General features: G+C 34.4%; 2 protein-coding genes across 5 annotated transcripts in view; one reads left to right on the top strand and one right to left on the bottom strand.

Moving 5' to 3' along the window:
• Nucleotides 1–10: 10 nt before the first annotated feature.
• LOC149065699 (lys-63-specific deubiquitinase BRCC36-like) lies at nt 11–17,523 on the bottom strand. Of its 3 annotated transcripts, none has more exons than XM_089253532.1 (8): nt 16,916–17,523; nt 16,684–16,819; nt 15,116–15,235; nt 11,704–11,791; nt 9,351–9,436; nt 8,136–8,194; nt 7,158–7,333; nt 11–3,725 (listed from the first exon to the last, which is right to left on the bottom strand). In XM_089253532.1, the coding sequence occupies exons 2-8, from the start codon at nt 16,786–16,788 to the stop codon at nt 3,538–3,540; spliced, it is 822 nt and encodes a 273-aa protein (XP_089109658.1). In that variant the 5' UTR covers nt 16,789–16,819; nt 16,916–17,523; the 3' UTR covers nt 11–3,537. The 3 variants fall into 3 exon arrangements, with proteins under 3 accessions (XP_089109658.1, XP_089109659.1, XP_089109660.1); XM_089253533.1 differs by having other exon boundaries at nt 16,684–16,852; nt 17,090–17,523; XM_089253534.1 differs by having other exon boundaries at nt 17,090–17,523.
• A 318-nt stretch (nt 17,524–17,841) lies between these two features.
• Nucleotides 17,842–27,939, top strand: part of LOC149065698 (uncharacterized) — a 69,332-nt gene continuing 59,234 nt past the window's right edge. For both annotated transcript variants that reach the window (XM_089253731.1, XM_089253730.1), the window contains exons 1-2: nt 17,842–17,905; nt 25,301–25,427. In XM_089253731.1, the coding sequence (XP_089109857.1) occupies nt 17,897–17,905; nt 25,301–25,427 (136 nt within the window). In that variant the 5' untranslated portion in view covers nt 17,842–17,896. The remainder of the gene's footprint in view (nt 17,906–25,300; nt 25,428–27,939) is intronic.

The following is a 27,939-nucleotide window of genomic DNA, read 5'->3' as shown; positions in this document are numbered from 1 at the left end:
AATTCAAAACTTTTACCAACAACTGGAAACTTTATTTCAAAATTCTTTCACAACCATTTAACATAGAAAACAAATTATATGTGTTCATTTAACCCTAGAATACTAACTCTACGTCTCAGAAATGTAGACGCATAGGTAGTTTTACATGCAGTTTTTATCACCTTTTTTAGTTAGTATTCTAGGGTTAACACCATAAAACATGAATACGAATTGAGCAATCAATGTTGAAACAGGACCAAACTTGGAAAAATAGAATTTGCTTCTATTTAATCATTTGCATCCTGTCTCTAAATTTACTACCTGTCCCATTTCAGTATGAATTGGTGAGAAAACCAGCTTTTTTATGTAATGTACAAGTGGCCTTTTCTGCTTAAAGATGCAAATAAGTTAATCATGTAAAATTTTCCACCAGCCAATTAAAAAAATGACTTGTCAAAATTTGATGCTATTTTAAGGAAATTTAGCCCTTTAATCAGCCTATATTTATCAGATTATATAATGTACATATTACAATAGACATATTATTAAAATTAATGTATGCATTAATAATAATATGCTATTTATTGTTCCCATCTGATAAACACCAGTAATTTTGGATTTGTTGAACAATGTCAGGTAACACATTTTATTGATGAATCGATGCATGACCAGTCAGAACTTGGTTGAGACAGAGATCACAATAATGTGGCATTCAAAGCCCCAGCATTGGCTGCCCTATTTTCACTATAAATACATCACATTTACAATTATAAAATATTCAAGTTTTTTTAATGCATACCACATATACAGGGTGATTATAATTAAAGTTCCAGCACTCTGAGTATTTTTGAGAAAAACTATTCATTTGAATACTGCTATATTTTCAGGATATCTTAAGAGCATGGGAGAGAGATTTATGCAATAAAAAATAATAAAAAAAAAAAAGTGTCCAATTTTTGACCATCAGCTGGAAAAGTGACACTTTTTTATTGCACTTTCCCTTTTCCCATGGTCCATATAACATATATACCAAGTTCCAATGGAATAGGTTCACCAGAACAGGCGCTACATGGATCTGAGTGATGTCAGTGTACTGAAACTACTTAGACCCATTTAGCACCCATTCTGGAGGACGTATTCCATTGGAACTTGGCATATATACTACATGAACTGTGGGAAAAAAGAGAATGCAATAAAAAAGCACCACTTCTTCACCCGGTGGTAAAAAACTAAACAATTTTTTTATTGCATAAATCTCTCTCCCATGGTCTCATTAAGATATCCTGAAAATTTGGCAGTATTCAGGTGAATAGTTTTTTGAGGAAAAATTACTCAGAGTATGGAAACTTTAATTATAATCACCCTGTACATATTCACGTTTTCCATAAAAAAAAAAACAGAAGAAAAAAAAACCCATGCAATAATGATATAATTAATTTAAAACTATACGTAATATCAAAAATCTTATAGGATACAAAATTTTACAAGTACAATTTGGGTTTTGCAATCAAAAATACACAAGTGATTATGTATCACATACCAGATGCTAAATAGCTGAAAAAACCAGTGGGTTTTCAAAAAAATTACTTCAACCCTTTATGGTCCTTTGTCGAGGTAGAATCGACATCAGGAAAAAAACGGTACTTCATGTTTATAGCAGGTCCCTCATGATTACAAGGCGGCCCCGCTGTAAATTCAGCTTCTTAGCAAAAGTCATAAGCTATGCAAAAAATGTAAAAAGCTAGCATCCATGGGCCTTCCTGTAATCATGATTGCGAGGGACGCTACAAACTATAGAGTGTCAATGAAGTACCGAAAAAAACCTCTGGACACCATAAAGGATTAAAATCTAATAATTTAGGCTAATAATTTCTACCAGATACACACAAAAATATGTGATTCTAAAACTTGAATAACCAAAGAGTTGTTCTAGTGACTAGAAGTAAATAATATACAGCAAATGATTTTTGGCCACACAAATCTAATTTGATATTTTTACACATTGGAAACTCGCAAGTATTTTGCAGAATGAAAGAAATCTCTCTCATTTTTACCATCATATTGTGGTGAACTATGAACCATATCATCAGAAACTACTACAAACTGTTTGATTCGATTTTATCATTTTGCACCTACTTTTGAAGTGGCATAACTCAAAATAACGTTCCTCTAGTGATATGATATTGTTCATGCTTCTAACACACACACACATGCTTTTTTTATTATAATCAAAAATGACACCAGCTATAGTTGTTGTACAAATCATTGCTAAAATTTAGCCATTTCATGAAGTGCACAGATTTTTGACACTTGTTGTAAAATATATGCAAGATGATTACTTAATTTCCCTTGCCGCATTTTATTGGTGAATCATTGATCCTAAAAAAAAAGGCATACTTCCAATTAGAAAAATTATCTAAACATGTAGAACTTGGATGCATCATTGATGTTGTAAGGGGTTGTGTAGTAATTTAAATTTTAAAAAAACTTTTTATATAGACACCCTGTCCTTAAAAATCCAATTAGAAAGTTATTGCCATTTTTCCTGAGGGCCAACAAAAAAAATTCCACATTCCTAAATGCAATATTTGCAGAGATATTTAAATTTCAAAACAGAAGGAAAGTTGGGAAAGAACTGCATAAATCAGGGAAAAAAGCATTGTCCGTTAGTTTGTTGCTTTTTTCAAACTTTCCTCCGATTTTTGAATTCAAATATATATCTGCAAATATTGCACCTATAAATGTGGAAATTTTTTTGGACCTCCGGAGAGACGGGGCAACAACTTTTTAATTGGGATTTTGAGGACAGGGTTCCTGTATAAAAGTTAGTTTTTTATTTTGGCAACTATACAACCTCTTGCAATATGAACGACTTATATCGCAGTTCTACACATTTGAAAAATTTTTCCAACAAGGAAGAAGACCTCTAGGGTGAATGGTTCAAAAGTGAAATGCGGCAAGGGGAATTAACTAATCATCCTGCATATTATAAGCAAAACAGTTTTAGCCAGTGTCATTTTTTTACATTAACACATACTTGAAACATGGATAGTATTATATCACTAGATGAAAACTGTGTGAGTTATGTAACTCTAGACAAGGCCACAACTAGATGCTTGGTCACCTGGGGTAAGTGCGCATTTCGGTGCCCCCTTGTAATGTTGAAGGTAAGGTTTGAGAATGAAATTTGCACCCCCTCTGGTCCAGCGCCTGGGGCACAAGACCTGCCTGCTCCCCCTAGTTGCGGCCCTGACTCTAGAACAGGGTTTCTTAATGTTTCATGTCCTACAGACTTTTCCTGTCAATAAGATGAAGGCCACAGACACTTTCAAAGAATATCCTTCAGCATGCAATAATGTAAAAATAAAAAGTTAGTTGATTTCTCGTCCTAGCTGATGGATCCACCTGAAATATGTCCGTGGACCCCTGGTTGAGAACCACTGCTCTAGAGGCAGGGGTAGTAGAGGGTAATAACTTTTGCATACAATTTTATGACAATGCTGAATAAATAGCATATATTAGCTTAAGATTTTTTGTCCACATCCAAAGCTCTAAATTTCACAAGCATGTGGCCTTTTCAGAAGTTTTAGACTGTTCCTCAAGTTTTTTGAAGACTGATATCAATTCTTCTTTTTTTCTTTGCAGTACTTCCTTTCTCTGTTGATTACTAAAGAGCCTTGCCTCTAATACTTGCAAAAGTGGACCACTGATAACTTCAGCAATTTGGCACAATGTTTTTGAGTACACTGTAACAATATAGAAAGAGATATAGATCATTTAAATGAAACTTCACAATATGGGTATCTGTAATATATTTTTGAGAAAGCATATGTTACATAGGACTAGATAAGTTATCAAATGAAAGCTTTATAAAATAATTAAATGATCAGGAGTTTGTGGCTGTCATTCAATGAGGGGTTTTTAGGATAAAGGGCTATTGCCTATTTTAATACTTTCTTAACATTATTTCAATTCTGATGTTTGGCATCACCAGGATATGTCTGAAAGTTTTGAAAAATAATCTTGTTCATGTAAAAGTTTTTGGTTTTTTTTTTTTTTTAAATTTAGGGTTTCAGAATATGGTAAACCAGGGACGTCATTTCAACTTTTTCCGGGGGGGGGGGGGAAAGACCATGTACTCAATGTATGTATGTATATATACACTGCTGGCCACCCAAATTGCAACACCAAGAAAGACAAGAGATATCGCAACAATATTTATTTTGTAGATAACATGTTGACCAAGCATCAAATGATTAAATTTATAGACTTCTGTGAAGTGTGGTTCCTGCCAAAATCAGTAGCCAGAGTAGCCGCCATTGTTGGAGATCACCACTGCCACACGCCTCGGCATTGATTCAAAGAGACTTTGGATGTGTTCTTGGGGTACAGCAGACCAAGCAGCTTCCACGCGTTGCCAAAGTTGATCTGGTGTGGCAGCTGGGGATGTAATCTGGGTCAATGGTTAAGCAACCATGGACCACATGTTTTCTATCGGCGAAAGATCCGGAGAGCGAGCTGGCCAGGGAAGCAATTCAGTCTGGCGATTGACGAAGAACCTTTGGACAATGCGTGCCACGTGTGGTCGCACATTATCCTGTTGAAATATGGCTGTGGGCAAGCCCTGAAGGTAAGGAAGGACAACTGGCTCCAACACCTCGGAGATGTAGCGCTGGCTTTCTAAAGTACCGGCAATGCGTACTAGAGGAGTGGGAGAGTGATATCCAATACCGCCCCATACCATAATACCCGGTGCAGGACCAGTGTGGCGGTGCATAACGCAGCTGTTCAGCATCCTCTCTCCATGGTGTCTCCAGACTCGAATCCGACCATCGTGGTGTTGCAGACAGAAGCGTGACTCGTCAGTAAAGACAATTTCATTCCATTGTGCCGTCCACATCCTTCTTTCATCACACCATTGGCGGCGGAGACGTCTGTGGTTCTGCGTCAAGGGTAGACGAAGCAATGGACGTCTTGCGGACAGACCACTCTGCTGTAAACGGCGTCGAATGGTACGCGCAGACACTGGATGATGCGGTACAGACTGAATGTACTGTGCTATGGTTCGTGATGTGGCTGAGCGATCCGTCACTGCCATACGCCTGTCATCACGTGAAGTAGTGCACTGAGGTGGATGCGATCGAACACGTCGGTCCGTCGTACCCTCCTGCATCCAACGATCACATATCCGCATTACAGTTGTTTGGTTTCGTCCAACACGACTACCGATTTCCCTGAAAGATAATCCACAATCTCGGTAGGCCACTATCCTTCCTCTGTCAAACTCGGATACTTGATCAAAAGATGATTGCTGTTTTCTACGAGGCATAATTGATCGTTTTTTTGAAAAAACCACAAGAAAAACCCAATTGCCTTACTTCAAATCGTCGAAATCTCCAAGCCTTAAATAGCGCTTTGAAGTGGCGCCACAGTTCGTGCGTGATGTGCGTCTGCGCTGAAATTCTAATCATTTGCATATCTCACCTCCGCTAATGCATGTTGTAAATTTCATATTATTTGCATGCTTCCTTCAGGGTGTTGCATTTACGGTGGCCAGCAGTGTATATATATATATATATATATATATATACCATTTTTAGTGTATTTTCAAAAGCCGGGGGGGGGGGGGGCAACGGCCCACCATGACCTCTCAAATGACGCGACTGTGGTAAACCTATTGGAACTGGTCCAGTCAGTCAGTGTGTTTTCGTGATTCGATAAAATATTAATTACTAAAACATAAATAAAACATTTTGAACATCAACAAAGGAACAGATGTATGCCTACACAGCAATACTCTGAAGTTATGCGATGGGCATGACAGAAGATAACTGCATAAGTTGAGGTATGATTTCGCATATGAATGCATATAAATATTAATTGAGACCAAAATTTATGAAAAATACATTTCCCCTTCTTACTATGGCTGCATATCTATATACTATGGTACTCTTCTATGGCCTCATAAAATTTAATTTGCCTTTGCAACTGTAATAAAGTCCTTAAAAAAGCTGTATTCCCCTAAACTACGGTACAATTGAAAATTATGTGAAAAACACTTTAAATATTTTGATAACACCTTGGTCCATTGCAAGAAATAAGCTGCTACTACTAAACTGCACATGAACTTAGTCCATATCCCTCTGCGAAACTTCTAACGAATTGGTATATGTAGGAATGTGCATGTACGTGTTGTGAACCTACCATGAAGTTTCTTTCTGTGTAATGCTTGTTATGTGTAGTGCTGCCATCTGTTATGAAATTTTCTAACTATGAGTGAAGCGTAATGATTTTTTTTTTTAATAAAGTGATCCTCACGTATTCTCAATGGATCAGCATGATCCGTCCAGGGAATTTGTTAGTGTTAGTAAACATCCATGCCCGAACCAGGATTCGAACCCAGACGTGTACAGTGAGAAGCTAGTTCCCTAACCACTCGCAGCAGTCGATTGAATAATTGTACTGTTGCAGGACTGTTTCACTCTGTGGCGAGAATTTTTTAATGGGAGATCGGCTTGCATTTGTGCCTCTAAGTTGGGAACCACAGAAAACCAACTTCAGCCAACCACCACCACTGTGGGGTTTGAACACAGGTCCTTGTGATGCGAGTCTATCATTATGACCACTCAATCACCACAGCGGCAAAAGAAATAAGCAATTTGTACGTGGTTGCAAGAAAACAACTTCCACCTATGGTTGAAATGAATTGAGAGTTGCAGAACAGGTGCATTGTCATAGAAGAAGAATTTTTTTCTTCTATGACATACATAGAAGAACGCCAAACAATTTTTTTTCAAAAGACTGGCAATAATATTAAACTTGAAGTATGAAATTGTGACCTTCTTTGCAAAAATGACAGATACAATACAAGCCTTTGGATTCCATTTCTAAATGATGGCAAAGTTTTCATTTTTATGTACTGTAGCCTCTCAAAAATCTGAGTAGTTTTATTACACACAGTATTCTGATTGAATAAAACTATTTTTACTTTATTTTCACTTAATAACTTCTACTATCTGCGCTGAAATCCTGTGATTATGCTTGAGTTTCAAAAATGTACATTTCTCAAAGAAAATCGTGTAACTCTGAAATCCTGCAACTTAGAGTAATGTAAATCAGGGTATTATTGTGTATTTATCTCAAAGGAAATATAATTTTCAGTCTTAAACAATACATACCTGAACAATTATGCAGCTTTGTTAAAAGATCCATATTAGGAACTTGATCAGTTGCACTATATGCAGTTTGCTCCTCCTGACATAATATTCTTGGTAGTTTTGCCAAAGCATTCAAACAAGGACTACTTATGTAAGTTGCAGGAACAATACGAAGAGGAATTTCAGTTCGCACAAACCTTATAGGGGGGAAAAACAAGAAATTTATATAATAATTAACATTTTTAAGTGACAAAGGTAGTAGCAGTAGAAAAAATTCATGCAAATAAGTTGTTTGTAGGTTTCCTTTTTTGCATGATTGATTATTCTCTATGAAATGATAGCAAAATCATTTATTATTTTAAACGTAATCTCATGGTTTTGCAAATATAAGTGATACAGGATAAGCAGAAGGAACAACAAGTTTTCCGGGAGTCACTGACTTAATTATTTGACTACTGAGGGTACTTTAAAATACCGCTTTATTTTTACCCCCCCCCCATAATATCCCTTACATGCGTTGTTGGGTGTTAGTATTTTCAGGGGGCGGACTTGAACATTTTGCGGCCCCTCTAAAACGGTCTCGCAATTACCCCCAGTAACCATGAACACCCTGGTGCATGCCAGGTTTACATTGGCACTCGATAATGAATATTAAATATTATTTCATGGTTAAAATGTTTATTATTTTCATGGTTTAATTAAAGCTAAAATGACCTACCAAAAAAGTTACATGATAATTATCCCATTTTTTTGAAAATGCGGCAGATAAACGTTTAATCAAATACACGGCCAGCCAGCATTTTGGATCCCACCCAAAATATTTGTTTGTCCACTTACTGTTCTTTTTTTTTTTGTTGCTTATATATAACACAATATATTTCATTAAAGAGAACACAAATATTGTACTATAATTTATAAATTAACTGCTGTAAAAAACTATGAATCATGAAAAACAAATAGTGTTATATGATGTTATACATTATATAAATGAGCACTCACACATTCGGATCATTTGCATCAGGTTTTGACTGAAAACAGGTCACTTGCATACGAGAGAACTGAAAAACAAAATATATAAAAGAATTGAAGTGCATTAAATAATGCAAAAAGTGAATGAATCAAATTGGACCAATTGACATTCATACATTAACCATGAAGTAATTCCAAAGATGCATAAGTTGTAATAAGATCCAAAGATGCACATATATCTTTGGATCACTTCTCTCCTCTTTTTGTCTATATGTAACAAATGGGGAAATTTTTTCATCAAATTTAAGACATTCAAGTAAATGTTCAAAAACCAATTAACTGCATTCTAAATAAAAATTGTTAACATTTTAATCTTTATTGGTTTATTTCTTATCATTTGATCATTTTTGTCGCACCACTGTCATTTTCTGCACACGAGGACTAATTAGACCGGGACCTACAATTTATTGCTGATTCCGAACGGCAGGTTTGTTTTTTATACTCGTCGAGGGATTGGTGCGCTAACCCCTCGATGGGGGACTCCCTGCGGTAGCAATTTTTTCTATGGTCATGTCGTCGTTTCTGTTGTACCCCTGTGTCAGGAAAGTTTTCTGACAAGGACGAACCGGGTATCGAACATGCGACACCTCTGCACATCCTTTGGTACTTTAGGCGAGTATCTTATCGACCAGGGCTACCGAGCCCTTATTTCTTATCTGAACAAAATAAATTTTGCATCACTTTTTTTTTTTAATTAACATGATTTCATTCTACCACTTTTATTATATCTACATTTCTATTGTGGATCGGTGGGGAGGCATTTTTAGAGAAAACCAGCATAAAAGTCTGGAAAAAACTGAGAATAAGCAAAAGTTATAAAATACAAGATTGCATGATGCTAAGAAATATCATTTTAGAATACTAATATTTTTGTTTATAAATTGGGAATGCAATGACTTTCCGAAATAAATAATAAGGAGTATGTTCTTTGAACTTACTTTTTTCAGTGACTAAATGACAAAACTAAATTTATTCTAATTCAGAGATGAAAAACTTCCTTGATCTGAGGTATCCTTTATATGAGCTAAAGATATTTATTCACAATGATACACAACTTCTAAAAAAATAAATCTCACCTCAGACTCGTACCTTATAAAGAATATATGTATAACTTCCAAGTCTCATCAAATAAATTTTCTACATATGAAATAAGAAAATGTGACTTTTTAAATCTCAGTATATTACTTTCTTATCCTCTTCATTGAACACAGAAAAAATTAGCCCAATAAAGCCATCATCCATCATTTGATAAGCACCTTGGGTTTGGACATCTATGAACCAAAAACTCAAATAGATTAATGGAAACTCACACATACCTGATTTCAAACTTAAAAAAATATGATATCACTGAGATAATTTTTTTCAATTAAACACAATTGTATTGCACACAAATACAGAAAATATTTTTGATAACTAGACTAGTATGTGTCATAAAGATGCAATTAACTCTTTACCAATAGCTTGTTAAGATTAACACATGGAATTTTATTGCTGGGTGTCCAATTTTTCTGGTTTTCTTTCCCACAGGGGAAGAAGATAAAATGTTTTGAGCCACTCTCAAAATGATAGCTGATGAGAGCACATTAAAGTCCAGCCTATCATTCCAAGTGAGTAATAAAACAAGTTAAGCTCCTCCCACTCCTTGGTGACAAAAGCACTTGAAATGTACTTAATACTATATTGAAAATGTTTACAAATCATTTATGTTAGTTTAAGATTGCTTATTGGGATAACATTCACATAGTTGCAGCAAATTGGACACCCCAGATATATTAGAATGATGTTCTCCAATTAGTTATCTCGTATGCTTAAAACTAGCATGCATACTATTAATATGCATAATAAAATAAATAGGCTTTTCAAAAGGTAGTCTGCTGACTTTGAAAAGTCTATGATAGATTGCCAATGGGTCCATGGGATGTGCTGCAGAAGAATAAAATACAGTGAGTGGCTATGGCATATCACAAGAGTGAGATCCTTTGTTTCAGGATGTTTAACCAATGGGTTTTTTGGATATGTGTCAACTGAAAAACTTGACCACAAAATCTTCACTAGACAGCAAGCAACAAGACATTTCCAGTGTTTTTGTTACAAAAGTTGAAACTGTCTAAGGCAAGGGTGCTCAACTTTTAGGAGAGTGCAGAGGCCACTTAGTTGATTTGAAAACGTGTCATGTGCCACTAGTGATTTGTAAATGTGTGGCAAGCCACTTGAGTGATCTAGAGCTTTGCCACAGGTAACTTGAGTGATATGGAACTGTGCCACATGTCACTTAAGTGATCTGTAAATATGTTGTGGGTCACTTGAGTGACTAGTAGATGCGTCTCAGGTCACATAGAACTATATCACAAGCCACTTAAGTGATCCAGAAATGTGCCACAGATGACTTAGATGATCCAGAAATGTGTCGAGTCCGCTCAAGTGCTCTAGAACTATGCCATAGGTCACTCAAGTGATTTGTGAATATGTCAGGAGTCACTTTGAGTGATATTATGTGTCACAGGCCCTTCAAGTGTTCTGTAAATGTGCCATGGTTCATTTAAGTGCAGTGTAAATGTCCCATGGGTCACTTAAGTGCTCCATAAATATGCCACCAGCTGCTCAAATGTGCTCTGGAACTGTGTGGCGGTCACTTAAGCAATCTATAAGTATGCAACTTAGTTCATTTTTACAAAATTAAGTTGGAGGTTGCAGGTCACATCAGATGACTGTAAGGATCACATTTGGCCTGTGGGCCATGGGTTGAGCATATATGTCTTAAGACAGGGGTCGGCAACCTGCGGCTCGCGAGCCACATGCGGCTCTTTGGATGTGAAGCTGCGGCTCTTTAGTTCCATACGCAAATATTATTTATTTTATCAAAAAAAAAAAAAAAAATTTAAAAAACGTTCTGAATCGATTAACGAGGATTAGGCACCGATTCTATCTCTCAGCCACTTGTACTCGCTTTTCACCGCACCCCTCCCCCGTGACACGCGTCATCACTGTCGTCAGTCCATCGGAAGCTCTCGAATGATGCCGTCGCCGGATGTTTCTATGTAGGTTTTAATTCGCTTTCGACGCAAGACAATTTGGCGTCTTCACCAGTGCTTTGGCTGGGACGTATAGTTTGTTGTTTCAAGTAAAAGAGTTAGAAGCGAATTATCTTCTCAAAGTTATGTATGTACATATATATAATAATAATAAAAAAACCGAAGTAAAGGTAGGTAACATAATAAGTATTATATTTTTAAAATACATATTATACATATTTTTTGATAAAATGTTTTTTGATAAATTATATTTCATTATGCCCAGTTTCTCGTATGTGGCTCTTTAAAAACTTTGAAATTTTGTAAATTGTAATTGTTGACTCTTCCGACTCAAAAGGTTGCCGACCCCTGTCTTAAGACAATGATGTGACAGTACATAAAAGTCAAAAAATACAAAAGCATATCAAGTGAAACAGTGAAAATATATTTTACGTAAAGAAAAATGGTATGGTAAAAGAATTATATGGCATTTTCGGAGTTTCGAACGAGTAAAAAAATGCAGTTACCTAATTGTGATGGCCATACTGTGATATGAGGATGTGAATGATACCAGCCTAAAACTCTCATAGGACGACAGAGAACTTGTGCTAATTCCTAAAAAGAAAAATAATGAAATTAAAATAAAAAACCTAAACTTCATTGAAAAACAGTTGCATTTTAGTAACATACTATTATTTTTGCAGACTTCAATTAAAAATGCAGATCTGTTTTCTATTATTTTCTGATAGGCGTAGGTTCTTCTTTATTTCTACATTTCATTCAAAGATAAAACACAAATATCTCCGACCAGATATCAAACAACATTTAATGAATCTCAAAATGGTCATTAAATGCAAAAATATCTATAGCAATAGAACAGAGGGATCCGGTTTCTTTTTTCTCGCGCCTGAGTGGAGCACAGTGGTAAGATGCTTGTCTTCCACTATGAAGGTTATCGTCAAGGTCCATGGGATCGAATCCACACACAGGATGTAAAAAAAACAAGTTCTTTACCTACCAAGCTTGGGGGGACCACAGATACATGGCACCTTTATTTCCCACCTAACTCCACCGGTTGGATATTGCTGTATGGCAATATACGACCAGAATTGGTGTGCGGTAGTAGTAATTTTTTTCTTCTGAGGTCTGTTCTGAGTAAGATATGAAAAATGTAAGTATAAGCAGGTAGAAAAGAACAGTTATGGATAACTCTATTTGTGAACAGGTTACATGCAGGATGATTCCATAATTCTTTTGTTGCATTTTACTGCTGAACCATTGATCCCAGAGGCATACTTCCAGTTAAAACAAACATCCAAATAACGTGTAGAACTCAGATATGTCATTTGTGTTAAGTCAATACGTCATTTTTATATTTTAATAACTATACACAAATTTGCAACACGATACGCCATTCGTGTTGCAAAGGAGTGTATAGTTATTAAAATATAAAAATTTGACTTTTTATGCAAACAACTTTGTCCTCAAAATTATTAGAAAGTTGTTGCCATATCTTTACTGAAGCCAACAAAAAAATTCCAAGTTTCTAAGTGCAATATTCGCTGAGATATTTGAATTCAAAAATTAGAGAAAGTTGGGAAGATTGGTATAACCTAACGGATGCTTCTTTCCTTCATTTATGCTGTTCTTTCCCAACTTCTCTCTGATTTTTCAATTCAAACACTTCAGCAAATATTGCAATTAGAAAAGCAGATTTTTTTGTTGGCCTCAGGAGAGATAGGACACCAGCTTTCTAATTGGATTTTTGACGAGGGTTGTCCATACAAAAAGTTAGTTTTTATATTTTAATAACTATACAACCCCTTGCAACACGATTGATGTATCTGAGTTCTACACATTATTTGGATCATTTTTCCAACTAAAAGTATGACTCTAGGACCAATGGTTCGCCAGTAAAATGTGGCAAAAGGGGTATTATGGAATCGCTCTGTATACAAGATGTCTACTTTTATCTTTGTAAAATACCTAATTCTCTTTAGCCATTATTCTAAAAAAACCCTTCAAATTACAGGAAATCTTGTCAATCATCATTTTAGGAACATTTTAGTGAAAAAAAATTTCTTAAAAATTAAATTTAAATTTTTACACATTTCCCCTGGGTCCTATATATGTCATATTAAGAAGAAAAAAATCTCCATGTACCGAAATGTTAAAAGAATTCACATACACACCCCCGATTTTGGGTTGCTGTATCCTAAACATATTTAACATCCATATTTTTGTAATGGTCATTATTGTCGTTATTATCATTGTTTTTCATTTTACTTACCCTATTATCTTCTTGGGCATTTTGGTTGTTTTGGCCCTTGAATTTGTATTTATGACCAAAACTAAGTTACAGCTAATTTAAGGTGATGTACTTTTTCGATGAGAGATGGGAGTTATAAATACTCCCAAGACAAATAATTTTGACTAATTTAATTTATTCAACCCACAAAAACTTCAATAATGAATGAAATCTTAAAAAATCATATTGATCATTAGATATTTTTTACACAGCACCTTAGTGTTTGTCTAGAATGATGTTTTTTTAAAAGAGGAATATGCCCAAAAAAAAAAAAAAAAATTAAAAGCTCCTAATTTTCATGTGGTTCTTTAAGAAATTCTGAAAAATAATATGTTCAAAAATCAATGTTTCAAAACTCTGTTAATTTTAGTCATAAAATTATGAATTTTTTTTGTTCAGTATATGTCAGTGCATAAAAATTTTTATTCACCAGATACGACTTGCAGACCAGTTTAACAATGACTTATAATAAGGACCTAGAGACTGTAGGCTTATAAAAATTTAAATTTTGTGACTTTTTCAGAAATAATTTTTCTTACTTAACCCTTACAGTGACAATGATGAGATATTCACGGCCCTCACATCCTAGAGCAGGGCACCCAGGCTGGGATCTTTGGTGGGCAATTAAGACTTTTCACAGGCCCTTCTATAGTAAATTTATAGAATGAAAAAACAAAAAAATTATGGTAATTGAGCTGGGCCTCAGGGCTGGAATCCTGTCAGCCCCGCAATTGTGGGAGGCCATAGAAATATCTCTTGTATCTTTAAAACCCATTTTTATTTTGTCAATAATGAGTCCAGATACTGTGCAGTGTTTTTTACAACACACAAATATGTCTTCCATCTTCCCAACTGGTTAGATCAACCACCAGCAGGTGGAGTCAGCTTTTATTTAAAGTTTGATAACAGAAGGTGAGACTTTTTCCCCCTTTGCTTTGGTAGTATAAAAATATGTGTACAGTATAAATAATAGAAAAAGATTTAGAGTATTTCTCTTCCTTGTTTTTTTAATTGTTATCCTCAGTCTTAGAGAGGAAAGCATTTATCAGCTGCACAAAATCAGGAAAAAATATTAATTTTGAAAAAATTTGTGGCATTTTGCAGAGGGTTTAGCGATTTTCACTGTGACAGCTATAATGCGGATCACGAAAAATTTAAAACCCACTGGACAGGTTAAATGGCTTCTGGGATGATGGGTAGCAATGTTTGAAACACTTTTTGTAATTGGAAGTTCCAACTAAGAGCGTTGGTTAAGTAACAAGTTATTGGACAAGAATAAGAGTGGACATCCAGTATGTTTGCTACAAACAATAGACCTCTGATTGCAGTGCCAGGCCATCTCGTCTTAAGAGCACTATGGGTCCCCAGACAAAATGATTTTTCTGAAGCCCCTACCTGATTAAAAATAGCAGCCTATCTACTGATTTACATACTTACTCTCGAAAATTTCAACCATACCATCGTTACCATGAGGCCCGCCTTTGACACCACCAGGCATGGCTCATGGAAAGGGGGCATGCGTTAAGACAACACTGGCGCCAGGTCTAGTCACTATAATATAATTTATAAATCCATAGTCAAGCAGCACATAAGTTATTTTTGTCCTTCAAGAAAAAAGAAAACATTCTCACTTCGGCTTGTGTTGACGCAGCAGAAAGTTGTTCTGGAGATATCTCAACTCTGTCTTTTCTTTTATCTGATCGCCTCAGAATAATGATTGCAGAAATATAACAAATATTTTGAAAATCAATCTAGATAAATACAAGATAAATATTATTGTCAGACTAATGTTGAACAAATTCCTCACTTCAATCATTTATTCAGAGAGTTTGTGAACTAATAATCTATATTGAATGCATCCTGGACCTTGTCCTAGGCTGGAATTTTTGACTTTCCCTCTTTCTGCAGAGAGGTGACAGTCTTTTATAGGCTTGTGCTATGAATGTCACTCTTGTAGTCAGTGGTATCTTAATGGATAAGATCTAAACTTTGTTATTAATTAATTTTCAAATTAATAGGCCTATACATATGCATACAATTTTTTAATGTGGTCTTACATTAAAATGATATAAAAATTGATGAAAAATGTTTGGACCAGGTCCCTTGAACTCATTAAGAGGGTCTTGCCTGCAGTTTGGCTCAATTATCTACCGATGCTCTACCGACAATGTGAATATGCAAAGCCTTTTATAGACATAGACTAGTCTTCATCTACAGGGTTTGGGTATACATAATACTTATAGTGGGAAATATCATTAGTCAAAATTTATTTTAAAATTTCTGCTCAGTTTGCAGATCACTCATAAACCAAATTTTCCCTGTTTTTTTTTTCTTCAAATAAACAAGACAGTGTTGATATACTAGTATATCTTACATTTGCCTGCATAAAGAATGTTGTTTAACTGATAGTGAAATGATACTGCACACACATTCTTTCGATATAATGAAAATATAGTTTCCTGTGAAGCAATGACTTTATTTGGGAATCGAGATAGTAAAATCTCTAAAACAATACTCTGCGGACCAAGAAGAAAATATCAGTGTAGAGGGATTATTGCTATATTGAAAGGCAGCAGTTTAACATTAGACTATAAGCATTTCAAATAAAACTTGAAAAAAATATTGTTGCAGAGGGATTTATCATTACATCAAGTATCATTGTATAGAGGTTTTTAAAGATTCTGCACATTGACTTTCTTCAATGCAACCTTTAATGCCAAATGCCAGTCAACGGATTAGCACAACAATCTTTAGTTCAATAGATCTTGGAGGGTACCTACCTTTGTCTCTTTAAAGCCCATGGCCAAAGAGAAAAAACTAATTTTGGTTGCCTTACTTTGAAAAAGTGCTCTCTGAAAATGAGGTACAACTTTTGGGTTTATATCACACTGAGATGCATAGGCAGTTTAATTATACCTTATGAGGACAAAATGATCAGTGTGAAAAAAGATTCATGTATATTAAAAAGTAAATAAGTAAAAATTCTCTGCAATTAAATCATAAATTCACAATTGGCTCTAAACAGCAGAGATTGTGGTACCAATCATGTGGATATACACACACACAAGACAGCTAATTCTAATAAACTTGACAAGGGCTTTGTCGAATTTAATCATCAAATTTTTAAAATTTCACAAAAATTAATATTTATCTTGTATGTAATGTATAAGATAATATAAAAAGACTGTATCAGACATACCTCACCAATCAGCAGACCCATGACCTCCTCTTTTTCAGTAGATAATGCATGGCTTAAACATACCATATACACATCAGTTTGCAAAATAACCAAAGATGTTGTCATTGTATGGCAAATTTAACTATGAACTGTAATACTAAATAAATTCCAAATTCATTATAAATCATAGCTGCAAGGGGAAAAAAGAGGTAAATCAATAAAACAAGTGCAATCAATAAAAGAGGTACTCAACGGGTTTGTACTGTAATTGATCAAATAGCTAGTTGAGAATAAGAATGTACGTATATTTGTGCTCTCTGTGATCACTAAAAGCTTTATGGTGCACGCAAAGCGTATTAATAATACGCTAATAAGTCTTTAATACGCTTTGTGTGCACGTGGGAGCTGCTTAAAGTTCAATAAATACCTCTGCAGGTGCAAATAACCTCTATTGGTCAGCGATGGATCATTCAGATCAGAAAAGGGACTTCTACACTTTGATCTTAGCCAAGGCCAAGAGGCGGGACTTTTTTTAGATTGTTTCCAATTATACAGGGCTTTCAGCTTTTTAAGATCCTGATTTAATTATCCAGGGCTATCGGCTGCAAAGAAGCTTTCGTATTCTAGTTAAATAGAGCGTTCCTCTACTTGACTATGCAAAGGAGCTTTTTTAGATAAGATACAATACAATATAATTATACAGGGCTTCCGGTTAGCTTTTTCATGGAACTATGAATCCCTATGTAGTTTTTTAACCTCCTCCAGCTTTTTTTTTTAGATTGTTTACTTCTTTTTCAATTTTTTACAAGATTCTTCTTCAATTATACAGGGCTTTATGCCTTGATTATACAAGATTGTTTACAAGCAGATGAACGAACTTTATACTTAATTTTTATACAGAGCTTCCAGCTACCCGGTTGTTCCATGAGAGGAGGTGATCGTATACGGTATTTATTGTTATACCATGTATCCCGCTATGTCAGTGTGACATAGTGTTTTGATTCGGTTGCAGCAACGATAGTTAATTTTCGATTCACTTTAAAAGAGCAAATTATTTGTGATAATTGCCTTGCTGTGTGTTAGGTTAGAATTCTCAACCATGGCGGACCAAACTTTCAGCAGCACAAGAAATTTTAAATTCTTTTTAGTATGCCTTTTATGGCAACACAATTTGAAATGCTCACGCGCCACCGTCAAGAACATTGCTTTTATTTTTTTCAATGCCTCTGGACGAATGTCAATAGTAAGTTGAAATTTCACAGATGTTATAACATAGTGAAATAAAAAGCGAAATCGCATGGGACCAGATAAATTTCCCACATAAATTTAGTTTCAGCATTGTATGAATACCTTTCTCTTAAAATACCATGTAATACATGGTACACATGCTTATTTATGAGTAAAAATTGGCGGTGGCTTATAGGCGTCTTCTAATCACTGATCATTTTTACACATCAGTCAAAGACATGTTATTGAAGTATGTAATAAGAATTTATTAAAGTAATGAAAGCAGCTACACACGTACAGGGATGTCGTTGTACTCTAATTTACCTGGGTTCCAGGACGCTTATAAACAATCCCTACATTTCTAGCTACATTGTAGAAATTTAGCGCATCGTAATTGGCCGAAATGAGTGACGAACCATTACGTCTCTCATGGTGAAATTTTTGCTTTCATCGTTTAACAATAGGTACATTTAATTGTGCTTGAATCCGACATCCACCATTGGAGTAATGGTTATAGTACAAGACTCGCTTATCGAAGGTTGTGTGCTCGATTCGATCTGAACCCCATCCTTCCATCTTTGCTGTAATTTACTGATTAACTAAAAAATGTTTCCATTTTTGTTTCTGATTTAATCAAATGTGGTTCACGTACATCAAGAAGACAATAATAACGGTTCATGAAGCTGGGCCCAGCTATCATTTACTGATTCAATAAAAAATGTTTTCATTTTTCATTAATGTACTTTGAAATTCAGTTTCACCCAAAACTCCGCCTCTTGTGACGTCTTGCTAGCTTTTTTGCTCGCAGTAACCAATCACTGACGTGCTAATGCTTCTTGTGTTACTAAGAAAGTAGGGATTGTAATTATGCTCCTGGGATCCAGGGTATTCAAAAAATCTGGGTCCCTTTCGAAAAAAAATTATCTTAAAAAAAGTATACTCTTCCCCTCATAATTCACTGGTATCTATGAATTTTTTTCCATCATGCCCAGGTCTTTGATCACCTTATATCTCTTCCTTGAGACAGAGGAGGTATCTCTGTGAATCATAATTCATTTATAAAAACATGTTTTATCCAAAGGTTCATTTACTTCCATTGTCTACCAGTAGGAAAAGCTTGCAAAGAAGCCTATTAACACTGAGAATTTAACATATGGAATGTAGCACATACATATAACAAATCTAAAACAAATATACAGTTGATCTCGCTTATAATGTTCCCATTTAGAATGTTTTTCCGCTTAGTACAGCTGATTTTCATGGTCCTAACTCTAAGCAATTCTTATTAAGATTTCTCATTTGAAGTGTTTTCCTGCTTATTTTTTATTTATTTTTATTTTATTTATTTATTTTTATTTTATTTATTTATTTAATACCACGCTACAGAAAACAATCCAATTACAGCAAGGTATGACCGAAACATTGTAAATATAATAAAATCAAACAGAATAGAATGCAATACACAGATATGAAACATATAAAAAAAAAACACAAACACTAGTCAATACCAAATAAGTGAAATAAAGGTCTGTATAAAATCACCGGATCAATTAAAAATGAAAATAAATAAAAACACACGAGACGATAAAAAAAAATGAAAAATGAATAAACAAAGAAAAAGTAAATATTTAACAATCAAATACAAGAAATCACTATTTAAATATATATAAAAAAAAAAGGGGGGGGGGGAAATCGCTGATCAATCGGAGAGAAGAAGCTCTTTGAATTTACCAATAGGAGTCGCAAATATATTAAATTCATCAGGTAAGCTATTATACAAAATACAAAATCTGTTAATAGCACAAGACATACCAATCAATGTCCTAAAGTGAGCTACATAGAATAATTTATTTGACCTTGTGTTGTACCGTGTGACCAAGAATCCAATTTTTGATAACAGAAAAGAACAATCGATATTACCATTAACCAACTTCCAGAAAAATTTCAAAAGTATGAAATTTCTTCTCTTTTGGAGACTGGTAATTAAAAAAATTTGTCGGAGAAAAGTTGTCGAAATTGTAATGTCATATGCTCTAAATTTCTTAAAATACAAATATTGCATAAATGAGTTTTGTATAATTTCAATATCATCAATAGCATTACTGTAATGAGGATTCCAAACAACAGATGCATATTCAAGTTTAGATCGTATTATAGAATTGAAAAGAACAATCATTGTATCCAAATTGGTGAAATCTTTAGTTATTCTTTTAAGGCAACCGAGTTTGCGATACGAATTACTACAAATATCGTTAATATGGTCATGAAAGGAAAAATCAGACGTGTAAATTACACCCAAGTCGGTAGCAGAATATCTTCTCTGTAAAATATCAGTTCCAATATAATAAGAGTATGTGATAGGATTTTTCCTACGGGTGTAAGACATAACAAAGCATTTGTTAATATTCAAGTGTAGATGATTTTCGATACACCAGTGGTAAATGTGGGTTAATTTATCTTGAACAATAGAACAAGATTCAAAATTTACAATAAAGTCAAATATTTTAAAATCATCAGCAAATAATAAGCAATTATGAAAAGCAGCAGCAAGGTCATTAATAAAAATAAGAAACAATAGCGGTCCAAGGACAGACCCCTGAGGGACTCCAGATGTTGCACAAAATCCATCACTAAGAGACGAGCCAAAAGATACAAAAATCAATCTGTTTTTTAGATACGAAGCAAAAAATTTACATGTATCATCGCAGAAACCAATTTTTTTAAATTTGTACATCAATATAGAGTGGTTAACACAATCAAATGCTTTAGCGAAATCTGTGTAAATTACATCGAGCTGGATTTTATTAGCTATGGCTTCAACAATATGAGTATTGAGGGAAAGAAGATTGGTAACCGTAGATCTATTTCTAACAAAACCATGCTGATTTGGGGAGATACAGGTGTTAATTTGCGCATAGATTTTATCATAAAATAGACTCAAATATTTTAGCGAAGGGTGACAGAATGGCCACACCTCTATAATTTTCAATTTTATGTCTATCCCCTTTTTTAAGAATTGGAACTATTCTTGCTTTCTTCCATTCATCCGGAAAGATCCCATTTTTAACAGACATATTAAAAATTAATAAAAGTGGATACAGCAAATGCTCAGCACACGCCTTGACAAAATATGGAGGTATACCATCAATACTTCTGGAGCCACTCCCCTTCAATCTTTTTATACTACATTTGATGTCATTTACGGAGATATAAGGAATATTGACAACATCAGAAGAAACAGGAAAGTTGTTGTTTGAAGCAGAATAATGATTATGTTTTTTTATTGGTTTTTTAAAAAACGCTATAAGCAGGATCCACTGTAATTAAAAGTTAGAGGCACACATTCATATATTTACTAATAAATCAATATATAAATTTTCTTCTGATTGATTTTTCATTTCTTTAAAAAAATCTTAGCTCTCTAGGCGGAGAAAATAGTCTTTTTTTTTTTAATACAGTAGAATCTAACTTGGCACGTGGATAACTCGACTATCTGGATAACTCTACATCTATTATTCCCTTGGTTGGCACAATACTAATTTCAATGTAGGGAAAACTCGACATGTCTGGTTTAATTCTGCTTGAGTAGACTATGATTTTTGTCCCTTTTCCACAACTGGTTTTTACAATTGGCCTTGTGTTACTAGTTCTAAGAATTTTTTGACATTGTTCATGGGTATTTGGACAATCCTTTGTTTCTTTGTTCTTTATGATGGGTCCCTTTTTGTGCATTGGGGGCATGCACATGAAGAATGAATGTTTGAAACCTGTTGGCCAGCTTATCATTTTAGTGGCGTTTCCAAAATAGTTATTTCATTCTTTTCATGGTCAAAACAAAGTGTGTATATTGTCAACATCCAATAGGGATGAAAATCTTATCTATTGGGAGTTTTAATATTGTCTGTTGCAAAAAATGTTTTCGGTGGAACTCAGTTTTACAAAAGTCAAAATTTCTTGGAAAAGGACAAAAAAAAAAAGAGCTAAAGCAGCCTGGTTAGATGCTGAATATGTCATTTGGTTTCCATCATGAGTATCGACGGCCATGAATACAATGGCTCCATGCAAACTTTATACTTTAACTTTAAAATCAAAAATTGAAATTTTTACAAAACTAGAATCGGGTAAAACTCAGAGTGAACTCACCAAAGAATATGGAGTTGCACGGATCACTATTTCAACATTTGCCAAAAATAAGGAAAAAATTGTCAGCATTTGAATCATCTTATATGAACCAAGCAGAAAACGCATAAGAAAATCAGACTTCAGTGACGCAGAAAAAGCAACTCTTTTGTGGTTGAAATCCGCTTGATCTCACTCAATCCCATTATCAGGATCAATAATTCAAGAGAAAGCAAAAGATTTTGCAAAAGTCTCAATCAAGCTGATTGAAACATCACCACGGCATTGTTTTGGGAAAGTTTGTTGAGAGAGCATAGCTATATATATATATATATACATCTCAAGAAACTGTTGAAAATTGGAAGAATAATATTCTCAAACCAATGATAGAAGGGTATGAAGATGTATTTAATTGTGATGAGACCGGTTTATTTTTTCGCCTTTTGCTTAATCAAACTCTTGCCTTCAAAGGAGGAAAAATATGAAGAAGGTAAAAAACACAAAGATCATTTGACAGTTCTTTTGGCATCAAACTCAGACGTCTGTGAAAAATTGAAACTGTTAATTATCGGAAAATCGAAAAACCCGCAGTGTTTTAAAAATGTTAAAACTTCCTGTGGACTATGAGACTATGATGGCAACAAAAAGGCATGGATGACATCAGAGATTTTCGAACAATGGTTGAGGTAGCTAGATAGAAAATTTTAAAGTGAGAAGAGAAAAGTTTTATTTATTTTGGATAATCGCATCAATCCAAAAATAACAAACCTTTCAGCAATCAAACTGCTTTTTACCAACTAATTCATCAACAATTTCACAGCCACTGGATTAAGGAATTATCCCATGTATGAAAAATTTTTACAGTGGACTGAAAATTAGACCAAAAAAAATTTTGGATGTTGAAATGGACGCAAAAATTTCTGTGTTAGATGCTGTTGAAATGATTGATTCATCGCGGAAGTCAGTCACAAGTGCCACGATTTGGAACTGCTTTGTCATGTTGGTTTTCGATCTGAGTCTTTGGAAAACGATAATTTATCCGAAGATTTCTCTCAAATTACGTGTGGAGAAAGCATAAATAACATACAGGTGATTTTATCTAGGATGAATACAGAGAGTCTACTGTACTATGTTAATTTAAAATTCTTTTTGAGCATTAGTGAGCATAATTTCTGTGGAAGAAATCCTTCTGCTCTTCCAAAAGCCGATTCTGCATACACACCAGTTATTTTTGCGATGAGATGTGGTGACTTCCACATAGCAGCTAGATGACAAAACTGTGAATATTCAAGGTAGATTATATATTACAGATTCACATGATGTTTTTTTTTTCCTGAACGATCTCGGGAAATGTTTTACACTTTGAACAAGAGTTCCAAATCCTTTAAGATTTTTCAAAAAGCGTGCATTCGCAATCTTGTAAGAACAAGGCGCATTTACGGCATATAGACTGCTGTCTTTGAATGCCGGCAGATAGCCGCAAAAGTACTGTAATTTCCAATAGGTAACCAGAGGGGAAAAAATCCGCAGAGGAATAGAAACTCCAAAATTCTCTTTGAAAATTCTGTACACGGCCTGTCATTAAGGGAAACAACTAAATATCTTGAACAACCCGCATGTATACGAATACAGTACAGTATACAAAGTAGTAAAACTACATTTTCAAGGTCGCGTGATCGTGATAGACTGAAAAGAAAAAAAAGGGAAAAAGTTGGGGAGGTTTTTTTCTCTCTACTTTTTTCACCTTGGGAACTAGGAAAGAACACACCCCAGAGGACACAGGAACCAGATTTTTATGCATCCTTTTCCATAATTTCAGGTATTTGACATGCTATGTGTTTCAATGGCATCTCTGCACGTAACAGTAAGCTTGACGAGATTACATGTTTAATCTTTTTTTACAAGCATGCTCAATTTTCTTTTCAACACCGCACAGTACTAGTATGCTTGCACAATCCCACTTTGTACTTGGAATATGTTGAGCTTGGATTGGTATTCTCAATACATAAAACATCATAGAGTAGAGGTCAGTTGAAGTGTGAAGCCTGGCACAAACTTGTACAACCTTCAGTTTCACTTGCACATGCAAAGTTTTTGCAAGCATGCATTGCTATACACAAAGTTGGGGGTTGGGGTTCTTCAAAGCAAGATTATAGTATTATTTTGCAGGAAAAAAAGTACCCTTTCCTACAGAATAAAAAAAATTTGAACTCCCCCCCCCTTGAGAAAATCCTGCATATGCCTATGCAAACATGCATAATCAAAATTCAATCTTCTAGCTGCTTGTACAATCAAAATGCTTGTACAAAATTTTCCCACAGACACTCAAACAGACAAATTTCTAATATAGGGTATGCCGCTGCTCTGTGACTATATTTTTATCGCCAGACCTGATTTATTGCTATTTTTCTAGGGTTACCAGTGGAACAATAGGAACACACAATAGTTTTTAAAAATGGGCCAGAGAGGATGGTCTTGGCGACATATCACTGTTTTTGGTGTAGTTCAAAACTTGGTGATAAATAGGTATACCATATATTGGGAATTAACCGCTTAAATCTGCTTGTAAAAAAAAATTGAATATATATGCTAGTCAAGCTTGCAATTACACGTGTAGCTACCTTTAGGCTGCATTCTTAAGAATGGAAATCACTCATTAAAATAGCCAGTATTATTTGAAGTAATCCACGTATTAAGTCAGCTGGTCTTGTTCAGTAACACCCCCAAAACAGAAAATGCCAAAATCTGTGACGTACGTCGCAGAACAATCTGGAAGAATTTTAAAGAAAAGTACAAAACCCTACTCTGCAAATTTTTACAGCAGAACATATCCGATCAGCCAAGGGCTCTTTGCAGAACAATGTGAAACATTCTGCTTTGGGGATTATCACTATAAAATGACAGGCATGTGCCTGTATATCTCTACCTATTTTTATCTATTCAGATTTCAACTGTGTATTTTGCATCTTTGTACATTGAGACCTCAACCCTGTTTATATCTGCATTATCTGTGATTGACTTTTTAATGGTTCATAATAGCATCTTAAAAACCCTCAACCTTAGTTTTAACAATATCTTTATGACATAATAATGACATAATTTTGTAATCTATTGAATGTTATTTTTAAAGAGTTTGTTCCTTTTATTCCTAATGGCAAACATTTTATATTTCCTTTCATTTTATGTATTTCATTTATATTTTTAATTTGCTGTGATAGAAATTTTTTCAATTATGTACAAAACTAAAAAATATTCTAAATGTACTTGATACATTATATTTCATCTGTTGCAGATAGATCGCATGAGACATAGGATGGAGTATTCCAAAATCATGGAAGACTTACAAAGTTTTAATTTATATAAATATGCTGCTTATCGCATGGCTTTGAAAATGAAGAAAATTCAAACAACATTTAAATGTAAGATTTTTTTTCTTCTCATCATAGCATAGAAACACTTAAATGTTTCTCTGAGAGTCCAGACTGATCCAGCGCCAGACAATATATATATATATATTGCTTATCTGATTTCTGACTTTGACCATAAGTTTGAACATTAACTTGCATTAGTTGTATTTATTTTGTATTTGTACCTCCCAATTTTTTCATTTTAATAATATCTATCCTATATAATTAATCTTATCCTACATATAGGATAAGATTTTTATTCAATTTTCAGTGCTTCAAAAACCTAGGTTATATATGCGCGAGCGAAGAGCTTGTTGTGTGCATGCTTTTTTAACAGTCTATAACTTGTGTTGCAGTTATAGCTTACTTCTGGGCCAATCTTTAGAGATGAGTCATACCTCTGATGTATGCATCAACAAGCCATTTGAAGAGTGCGTGAGGAAACTACACGGCCTGGTTGCTTCTCCTCACCCATACATGCATCTCGTACACATTCCTTTGTGGAATTTCTAACGAATTGGTTACATGCAAGGATGTCCTTGCATGTAACCAGTGTGTGTGTGTGTGACTCTAACGTATTTATGTTGTCAGAGTGTTATGCTGGTGCTGCTATCTGTCTTCCATGTTTTGAAGTGAAGATGATAAATCAATTTTCATGTTATGCAATTACTATGTTAAAGGTCTACGTGCTACTACTTCACCAAACACCAACTCTGGCCATATCGCGACATTGCAATTTACTGATGGGCCGGAAAATGAAGGTGCTGTCTGGTGATGGTCTCCTCAAGTTTGTTAGGGAAAACATCTTATCTATATCCTGCCTCGGATACCACATTTCTTCAATGTGAAATGTTGTGTTACAAAACAGCTTCTAATTATAGCATGTGCTGTGTTATAATTCAAAAAGCAATCAAAAAATGTAATATATGTTTCAAAAGTATCGAACCTCCTAACAACAGTAACCTCCCAATAACAGCCACATTGTTAGGAGGGTTCGCTGCATATCATTTGTGAAATAAAAAAAAAAATTTATGGGTTGCATAATGTTTAAGTCTTTCTTTCAGAAAGTTGCCGAACGTGACACCTTAGTTATGATTGTTTATTTTCTCTGAGCTTGTTTGCTTGTTCTGACTGATTTTTACTATCTCATTCACCTACTAGAACTCTAAAGTTGCTTAGCTGAAAAATAATTATAAAAAAAAGAATAAAGAAAGGAATTTAAAAAAATTTTGGGAAATATAAAGATATGAAATATATTGTAGTTAAGGATGGATTTGTGTGTGTGTGTGTGTAAAGGTGTAGTGAGGGGGAATGCAGTGTTAAATACAGTTAGACGCAGATATAATAAACTCTGATTTAATGAATTCCTCGATTTAACAATTTTTTTTTCCAAAGTTCTGGCAAAATCAAAGCTCAAACCCCAATTTAACAAATAAAACCCTCAAATATAGTGAATTTTTTTTTCTGAACTATCCTTAATTTTTTTTTCTTATTTTTCGTCCCCCAAAATCATAATCCAAACATTTGACCTTGAGCTCTTTTGAGACAAACTGAAGTAGGGAGTAGGAATCTAGTTTTGTGTGTGTGTGAATAAAGAAGGCAACAAAGCCATTTACAGTGTGTATGGGAAGGTTTCAGTAGCCAATTGGTGTACACCATACCATGTCCATATGTTTAGAATTATTAAAGAAATAGAGTTACTTCAAAAGCTTGTCTTGACAAGCAAAAAAATAGGTCATCTGAAGAAAAAGCATTTTTTGGTTGGCAAAAAAATGGCAATTTCGATAGAATTTGATAAAAATGAGGGCATGCCAAACAAACTTCTATCAAGTAATTTTTTCATGTATCATAATTTTATTCTTAAGTTTATATGTATTTTTTAATTGGTGTCAGAAATGAGTTGTAACAGCAATCCCAAAGCAAGTAGCTTTTAAAATTTGCCGTTTTGAGTGTGTTTATGCTCCTGATAAAGTTGACCCTGGTTTAATGATTTCCTTGATTTAACGAATAAAATTGTCGGCTTCTCTTCCGATCTGTTAAATCAGGTTTCAACTGCATACGCGTGTAGATTTCAGAGTGCAAATACAGATTTGAAGTCTTTTTTTTTACTGGACCAGATTGAAGTCCCATAGAAGAGTACCCATAGCATTACAGTCATAGTAAGAAGGAAAAAGACAGGTGTTCTTTCTATAATTTGTTCCCAATTAACTAATATCTATATGTATTTCTATGGAAAACTATATCTTGACTTGTGTGGTGTTCCCACCCTATTGCATAACTTTGGAGTATTACTGTGCTTTGTTTATTTTAGAAAGTTGGTGTACTTTAAACAAAATTTGCTACTTTCATTGCAATTACATGAACGGTAGGGGTATTAGATTTTTTAAATGCTTTTCCAAAACAATTTATGCTTATTCTTTTGATTGATAAAATTAGTACCCATATATATCCTTGTTAATATAATTCTTAAACCAGACTTTCTGTGTTTCAAACAATGCTTTTGTGTTAATTTTTTTCTGAATTG

This window comes from Pholcus phalangioides, unplaced genomic scaffold (assembly GCF_987345545.1).
Source record: "Pholcus phalangioides strain wild (caught in Gottingen) unplaced genomic scaffold, Ppha-v1.0 ptg000039l_1, whole genome shotgun sequence".
NCBI classification, from domain to species: domain Eukaryota; kingdom Metazoa; phylum Arthropoda; class Arachnida; order Araneae; family Pholcidae; genus Pholcus; species Pholcus phalangioides.
Note: the sequence above shows the minus strand (reverse complement) of the source record. Positions and strands in the feature narration are given on the sequence as shown.